This window comes from Haliotis rubra, unplaced genomic scaffold, assembly GCF_003918875.1.
Source record: "Haliotis rubra isolate DU_JTF1 unplaced genomic scaffold, ASM391887v1 Scf126, whole genome shotgun sequence".
NCBI lineage: Eukaryota > Metazoa > Mollusca > Gastropoda > Lepetellida > Haliotidae > Haliotis > Haliotis rubra.
The window spans coordinates 1,405,142-1,414,625 of record NW_025765181.1 but is presented as its reverse complement, the minus strand read 5'-3'; the positions used below and the strand labels follow the sequence as shown (position 1 = coordinate 1,414,625).

General features: G+C 42.6%; 1 protein-coding gene across 1 annotated transcript; it reads right to left on the bottom strand.

Moving 5' to 3' along the window:
- Nucleotides 1-8,005: 8,005 nt before the first annotated feature.
- Nucleotides 8,006-9,234, bottom strand: LOC124266506. Its single transcript, XM_046701301.1, has one exon. The coding sequence runs from the start codon at nt 8,877-8,879 to the stop codon at nt 8,337-8,339; it is 543 nt and encodes a 180-aa protein (XP_046557257.1). The 5' UTR covers nt 8,880-9,234; the 3' UTR covers nt 8,006-8,336.
- Between the last annotated feature and the right edge of the window lie 250 nt (nt 9,235-9,484).

Genomic DNA, 9,484 nt, shown 5'->3' with positions numbered 1-9,484 from the left:
CAGGGGTATCTCCATTTGACGGACTGTGATCAATTTGAACTTATTGCAATTCAATGTCAACAGCAACTTTTAGCTGTTACATTGACAGTGTTTTCTATAGAATAAATGATTAGACATAATTTGGGTTGTCTTCTATTAAAAAAATTGACAAAAGCCAGACTTGCGTTTCTTTTATTTTGCTGTTCACTTCATTATCTAATCGGCGCAATATGGAAAACGATGACAAACAAGTCGCTTCTTACCACCAGCAGCGGTGCTGAAGATCTAGTCGGGATTAACACGTGACACACGTCTCTGGCAGGGAATATCCTTTAATGAGGCTGTCATAAGAAATATAATAAATTGCATCACTACTAAGAATTAAGTACTAAAAAAGACAAAAAGACTACCTACCTGTCACAAAGTGGATGAACAGGTAACCAAATGAACAGAATAAAGAAATGAAAATAAACAGTCGGACATTGATCCCGGTTATGACGCGTGTATATACCGCTCTCGTGACCCACATGTGTTATTCCGGACAATATCTTCTTGGAGTTTACGGAAAGCGGCGAGTGGTGACGAATGCTGCCTCTTGCGTCAACTGGCAGGGGTGGCTGCCCGTTACGTGCGCAGTGTCAGAGCCATGAGAAGGTCAACTTCATGATCGTCACACAATTAACACCCCCTGTTCAAGGATAGGTGGCGTAGGTAAATAATGATCGACTGGAATAAACTCTTTTAAATCTCTGGATTAGCGTTATCATGTCATCAACTAATCCTGGGTGTGTAATAGAATGGTAGAACACGAAGTATGTTTATATATTGGCCAATGACAAGTAGCACTGTAGTGAGAGAATGGTAGGGGATTATCAGTGTATTTAATTCTACTAAAAGTGTTTTGTTGAATGCCAAACCCATCACAATGTGTATATAGATTCGTGCCTCCTCTCAGCACTGCCACTATGGCAAACCTTATAAGTAGGCTTGATATTCTGTCTGCAAGACTTTACTCACACTAGTCTGAGCTCAACTCTACCAAAGCTTCGTGAAACGGGGCCATAGTGTCCATACTGGATTCTGGTGGTAAGTAAGTCTTCAAGGCGAATAACACCGTTAAAACTGATTGTAAACGTAAAGCTTTCTGTCGATGAATACAACACAAGCCCGTTAATTCGGACACCGCGTTGAGTACACTGTCCTCGATAACGACTGGAAGCTTTCGTATTCAAAGGGTCAGAGTGAGTGAGTGAGTTTAGTTTTACTCCGCTTTAAGCAATATTCCAGCAACATCACGGCGGGGGACACCATAAATGGGCTTCACACTATATACCCATGTCTTCGGCATGACGAGCGAACGCTGTAACCACTAGGCTACCCACCGCCCCTCAAAGGGTCAGAAGCTAGCGGGGTCTCACATCAGATTAATGGGTTTGGATATATCTTAAAGGGACTTCATTTTTCTTTATGTTTTGAAGTGTTATGTTGAAATTTTGCTTTTTGTGTGAAAAACCCAACATCCAACGGAATTAATAAAAAAAATATATTAATGGATGGACTGAGGTCACTCATACGTTTTGCATAGTTAGCTCCCTTGTCCATGCCAGGATATGCTAGTAAATGGTTTAGTTCTGTCAGATAAAATCCCGAGTTCGTGGATGAAGTGCAGCCTGTTTGCCTGGGTGGGGTGCTCTTCTCTACAGAAGCGTAAACGCATTATGCCTAGATAACCAGATTGGCAGAAACGCCGTGTTGGCTATACTGATGCATACATAACATTCACTGGGACAATAACGAACGTTGATACATTCATTTGTTATTTACCACAAACGTATTCATGTCATGGAATCATAGAAACGCAGCCACGATTAATTAAAACGTTGATGGAAACATAAAACTACAGTAAATATCACAAGATAAGATCCATGGATCATCACACTGTACGCAATGTATTTTCTGAAAAATATATGAATATATATAATATACTCTCCCAAAAAAGAAACGCATCGTGAAAATAGCAATTTCATGTAGCAATGAGCTAAAACGTGATTCATTTTACAAAAGGTTTTGCTCTGTTTATGAGTCCTATGGTGTTTATGTTTTGAAACATCACAACAAAACGCACCATCCGTAAAATACCCGTATTGAACAGCATGATTTTCAATTTCGACGTGTAGTGTCACAGAATACACAATTCACATGCAATGCACGTGAAAGTTGGGGATCAGATAGCCTCAATGATTGGTATAAAAGGTTGATCGCTGTCTGTCGATTATTCACTGTATTTGGAATATTGTTGACGAACGCAAAATGCCACGCCTAAGTGAAGCCAACCGTCATATCGCCATTGGTTTGCTTGAAGTTGGCCAGTCTCAACGTGCATTTGCCCGACGCATGAATGTTCACCAAAGCACCATTTCACGGCTCTGGGAGAGATATCGCCGGCAGAATGCGGTAGCAGATGCCTCTCGTAGTGGGCGACCTCGAGCGACCACTGCGGCGCAGGATCGCTACATCCGGGTACATCACCTGTGTCATCGAACAGCTACGGCGACCAGTACCGCTCGACAAATACCCGGATGGAGGAGGCATTCTGCACAGACCGTCAGGAACAGGTTAAGAGAGGCTGGTTTACGTGCCAGAAGACCTTATTTTGGCCCTGTGCTTCGACAACAACATCGTCGACATCGAGTTCAATGGTGCACCAAAGTTCAGGCCTGGAACCTACCGAATTGACGTAGAATCTGGTTCGGTGATGAATCACGATTTCTATTGGAACGTGGAAGAATGCGGGTGTCCAGACGTCGACGTGAACGTTTCGCCGACGCTTGCGTTCCCCAGGTGGACAGATTCGGCCGGGGAAGTGTTATGATGTGGGGAGCGATCACCTGCCGTAGGAGAAGTGATTTGGTGATGATCCAGGGCAACCTGACAGCTTAACGGTACTGTGACGAAATGCAGTTCTGGATGCCCATGGTGGTCACACGAGGTATTGACTTCAGCGCCACTACACGTCTCCATGTGACACTCAAACTGACTTTCTTCGAGTTGGTGCCAAAGACGGATAAGTCTGCATTCCCAGTGTGCAATTTCGCTATACTTCATTGACTCATAAGCCTACAAGATGTTTCAAAATAAACATTCAGTTTTCTTTTTGGGAGAGTATATATATCCATGAGATAAACTATGAAGTCGGGCGGTGGGGTAGCCTAGTGGTTAAAGCGCTCGCTCTACAAGCCGAAAACCCGGGTTCGATTCCCCACATGGGTACAAAGTGTCTGGTGTCGTGGTATTGCTGGAATATTGCTAAAAGCGGCGTACAACTAAACTCACGAACTCACCCTCACAAAGAAATCATTGTAAGTAGTGAGGCAAAAATACATCTAACAAGACTTTTAGTTCCTTCCAGATACTTTAAGGTTGGATGGAGAGTGTCACGTCCACACTCAGCACACTTGTATATTTTACGTGTGCTTTAGTAGGGGTCTGTCTGTACTTTCCGCAAACACCGACACGATCTCTCGCTCCGATCACTTCAGAAAGTAGGCACTGAACGTTCCAAGTCGACTACCGTTTTAGTCAATCGGCCAGCTTCGCCTCTTTCCGTAAGTGCAAAGAAGACACGATCTTGAATATCGGAATTGGGACAATGTGTGGACATACAGTGAGCATTTCTTGTGCGTTAAGTGTTCTTCTGTGTATAATGTTCGCTGGTGTTATGTATGGTATTACACAGTTATTAATGTGTTGATATTATACTTGCATACAAAAACATTTTGAAAATAGAAATAAAAATGAAATAAGCATGCGGGTAAACATGGCTAGCTTTCATTACAAACGGGTGATGAAGTTACAAACAATATGTTGCATAAGGAACAAAAACTATGTAATCCTCTTAAGATATATATACCAACGAAGACCCGGATTCGAATTGGTCTTCAGCACCCAATGCTTGTTATAAGAGGCGACGGGTGGTCAGGCTCTCTGGCATGGTTGACGCATGCCATCGTCTCTGAGTTGCATAGACCGATGCTCATGTTGTCAGTCACTGGATTGTCTGGTCCAGACTCGATTATTTACAGACCTCCGTAATATAACTATAATGTAACTAAGCGTGGCGTTAAACAATACACAAAAATTCATACGGGATATTAACCATCCAAAAACACTCTCGCGTGATAATCTCCATATCTCGATGTGTGGGAGAATACAGAGAAGCCTCATTAAGTCAGTAAACCCCGCCAGGTTTATACATCACAAGTGTACAACATGTTCAGAATCCACATGGTGCAACTGTGCACTGCGCATGTCCAGAACGACAGACGGCATATATTCGTGGCCATAGTGCTACTGGCGAGACAACAATGACCATTGTACTTGTTCACATAATATAATACACATAATATGCATATGTCAGAGCGTGTGCGAATGTTCTGAAGAATATACATATGTACGTGCACCTGACACTTTACCTCTGGAACGCAATACGTTTATAAGTAACTGATAGCTATAACGAAGTATCGGACCGCATGCGTAGGTAATAGTGCATGTTATGAAGATTAATGAGATTTGCATATGCACATATGCTGGATGAGGTGACGTTACGTTAACGGTATTCACGTGTATGCACGCATCCGGACTAATGACGGCTGTATGACGGCTGTATATACTGACATACAAAAGAAAGTATACACCTTTTGCTTTGGAATACATGTCCATAATATACTAAGCAGCAAAAGAAACGTCAGTTTGGAATTTTCCTTCGCAGAAAGCGATAACTGTAAACTCATTTAATGTTTTGATTGTATATTTTTGACAACATCTCCAACTTTACGTGAACAAAGACATTCCTCCCCAAACTCAGAATGGAACACAGGAAATGGTATCAAAAACGCAACCTGATCTCGGAGATGGTACGGTGTTCTCCATGTTTTTCATGCAACTCATGCTGCACGTGCTGTTCACAAGGACTAGCCCTATAAAATGCACCCCTAAAGCTGGTTGAAACATTCACATTACAACGTCAGCAGGATGCCCCTTCTCGCGACAGCTCAGAGGAACCAGGCGCTAGGAAGACTTGAAGCTGGCCACACTGCACAAGCCGTTGCCAATCACTTCCACATCAACGTTCGGACCATCTACAGACTGCAGCAACGTTTCCGGGCCACCAACACCACAAATGATCGCCCCGCACTGGCAGACCAAGGGTGACCACAAGACGACAAGACCGGCATCCGAAACAGCACGCCAGACAGTGGGAACACACGGAAGACCAATCAGTACTGATACAGTACGCCGACGTCTTAACAGCGGGAACCTCCATTGCCGTAGACCTTACCGTGGACCTATCCTCACCCCTCGTCATCGGCGACTTTTGGCGATACAGGCAATGGAGAACTGTTCTGTTCACAGATGAGAGTCGGCACTGCGTATCAACTGCAGATGGCAGAACAAGAATATGGCGACGACGTGGCCAGCGCTACTCAGACCAATGTGTTATAGAAAGAGATTCATGGGGAGGTGCAAGCATCATGGTATCGGATGGAATAGGCCTGAACCAGAGAGTGGGTTCTGTGGTGTTCCAGAACCTTGGTCCAGGGAGAGGAGGCGGCATCACAGCGGTGCTCTACATCGACCAAGCTCACAGACCCCACGTCATACCACATTTCGCATGTCACCGGAATAACATTTTCCAGCATGATAACGCCCGGGCCCATACTGCCAGAGCTATACGGCACTTCCTACAGCAGAACGGTGCCATGCGACTATTTGTTACGAGAGAGGGGTGCAAAGAGAGGAACAGCCAGGTGTGCGAGAAAGGATGGAGACAGCACAGCACAGGTAAATGATTCAATAACTTTGTCAGCACTTGTGCACTTCGCTGTTCCTCCCTCGTAACAAATAGTGAACTTTGTCAAAATTTTAATGATAGTTTGTTAAACAACTTTTTTATTTTTAGGACATAAATTCTGCAAAAAAATCACAGAGTTGGTCTGATGTTTTGATCATGATCAGTGTTTCATTGAGTATTATATGTTTAGTAGTTTTCGAGTTAGATTGCAATTCATCGGTCCGATTTTCAGTCAAACGGACAATAGTCACACTAGATTCTGAAGTCAAGAGTCTGAATGGACTTAAAATATTCACGTAATGTCTTGGAATTGTGCTGAGTTATTCATTGATGTGTCAAGATATTGTACACAAAAAATGTTTTTGATCTGCTTATTATGTCCATTTCTGTAATGATTTGATTACAGTGCCTATCTAATTTTGAATTTGTACTGACGGTTTTTTTTGCTGCTGAGTAATATGTTCTAACATGTGTGATCTGAAACATACATATATATATATATATATATATATATATATATATATATATATATATATTTCAAGTATCCACTCATGCGTGAACCAGAATCAGCGACGTGAAAATAGTACATTTCATCGCATTATCTCTTCATCATCTCTATTGTTGTCTCTATCATCATGGCAGAATTCATAATGAACTTAATCATGAACAGAATACAAAAATACATGGTTATATCAGGAATTATCCCTTGTGCAGATATTCATCGTTCCATGTCCAACAACATATCTATATCCACAGGTGATCTGACAACACTCGTCTCACGCGATCATTCATGAAAACATATATAGCATCTTTGTCAGACGCTACAATCCATGTTTATAGAACAAAAATACCAGAAAAACAAACTGTGTCAGTTACAAAATATGATTTTTCGTTTGCCGCACTCAATAATATTTCCAGTAAATACCAAATAATCGATCTGGACAGCACAATCCAGTGATTGACATACTGAGCATCATATCCGCGCAATTTGGATGAATGCATCAACGAAGTATCTGAGCTTGACCAGCTGATTCCGCCAGTCACCTCTTTAGATAAGTATGAGTTGCTGAAGATCAGTTCTAACCCGAACCTTCACGGGTCTGACTATTAACTATTAATACATGTCAAAAGCGGTGTGTCTTATTTACAATATACATGTACTAGTTGTAGTGTTTGTGCTTATTGTCCGGTATGGTCCGGTTTATATTATATTCTCCGGCTATTAAAGAGAACGGAAATGTATCTGCGCATGAGCAGCCTGAATGAGCAGACATGTAAAGTGCCGGAGCATGTTGTTGTTTTTGTTGAACATAACAGCCTTAAATGGGAGAGCACTGAGTCGTAACACCACATCCATTTGTTACGAAACAATCAACGCCACCAAACAAATATGACTAACCTTGAAAAGGAACACAGGTTGTTCGGATTGAGGAGGTGCTAATATAAGCAATGCTGTCTACACTTATGTATATTACTGATGTCTCACAAACGAGGACGAGTAGGGGAAGCCAAGTGGATAAACATGCCGGAAACATGGAATCGACTTCCACCTGGAACATTGTTGTTGGTGTGCTATTGCTGGAATATTTGTCATTGAAAGCCGTACTCACGCTCGCCGTCACCAATAAGGGTTTCCGCAATGCGCATTCTTCATAATATCATTAACACCGGTTTGTACGAACCTAAGAAGATGAATTTTACAACGTAATATCTTCAAGGTAATATAATATAATATGCTTAATAAAAACGGGAGTGAATACTTGACTGAATACGTGATTTGTGTTTACCCCGCTTTGAACAGTATTTCAGTTGAATCACTTCATGTGGAAGAACCGTCGGTGTATGAGTTAGTGAGTTTGTTTTCACGCCGATTTGAACAATTTGAATTCGTTATATCTTGACAAGACAGCTCAGTGAGGATGTGATACGGTCTTAGATGTGTGCAACTTTGGCGAGTACGTGAGAACAGATATGGTGCTGCCAATCCAAGGATCAAACTCCGGGACAACCAAGAATTAGAACCCACAGGTTTCTCGTACGCCAAAGGGTCACAACTCTTCATTATTTGATACGCCCTTGACGAATCTGGTACTCGGATTTAGCAGAGCAAATTCAAGAGCTAGACCACCTGTTTATATCAACGATAGGCAAATAAAAGAAAGGAAATGTTGACAATGATATTTTGATCATTTTATGCAAATTTGAGACGGATACATTTCTATGTTACAACACAAACATGTTTATATAACGATAGCTCCAGGTCCAGTCGCACACAGCGATGTTAGCACTAAGAGTACCTACACCGTGAAAGAGTGGGAGTTATGACCATCTCAGCGCTAAGATCGCTTTCTGGAAGGGGCTCCTGGCTTCATCCAACCCATCCATCCAACCCATCCATCCATCCATCCATCCATCCATCCAACAGTAGTTCAGTCGAACCACTACGAGAGAAAGTGGGAGAACGTGTCGATGAATAAGTGAGTTAATGAGTTTGGTTTCAGTCACATTATGAGTCCGAGGTTTTGATCAGCTTGTCTCCAAGGAAGAAATACATCACAAACAGAACCGTTGACAGAAATATCACGGAAGTCACACCGCCAATAATGTACAAAACAGTGGACCTCTTCGCGTTCTGTCTCGCGAGATCTTGCTGATCGGAAATGAACTGTATGTCTGACCTCTGCATGAGGAACACGGCTGGGTAGCAGCACAGGAAGCAGAAGAAGATGAAGCATGGGCAATGGAGGGTACTGTGAAACCTGTGGTTCAGCTTGTTGTAGGGGTTGGGAATGTGAAGTCTCATATTCATGGTCACGGGCTCCACAACCTCGGATACTTGTCTGTGCTGACTCTGTGGGGAGACAAAATGGCTGATCTGAATCCTTGTATGTCTGTTGTTTCTGGAATGGTTGAGCGCGGCATGATTCTCATCGTCATGACAACGTTCGCGGCCATCTTGTCTGTGAGTTCCAGTAGGGTCGCACCGACGCGTGGAAAGAGAATCATTCACGTTGTTTGTATCAGCAAGACCAGGAAGTGGTGTGTTCATTTTACATTTATACCTATAGGCGTGGATTTTTGGTTTGGCTGAATGTTTATGTTTGTGTTTAATGTGCTTTACTTCAACCGTCTTATCAAAATGACACAAACCGGAGTTACTGAGACCGGAAGTGTTACCACCGGAAGTATTGAGACAGAGTTCCTGCACGTGGTAGTTGTAATGCCAAGGACACTTTGTTGTTCTTCCTAGACCAAAGTAAACGTTTGGCAAAGACGCGGAACGATGTGATGAGTCACCTTGAAAGCAAGGTGGTTTTACATCTACAAAGAAATGAGATCTTTGTCGCTGACTTTCAGGAAGTCCACCGGTTTCGTGAATTATTCTTTGGTGTTGTTTGGCCACAGAAATACGTTCATTGATCACATTTTGCATGTCGGATGTTAACTCCTCACCATTCACGGACGTGGCATTGGAACCATGGCAGTTGGTATGCGAATACTCTTTCTTAGGAACTGAGACCCAGTCATGGTTGATACCTGATCTTGCGTCCTGTCTGACTTCGGTATCGTGTTTGGAACCAACTTCAACACTAGCCAATGAGGCAGATGTCCTCCTGTGTATATCCCTTGAAATCTGTTGACAGTACAAGGACT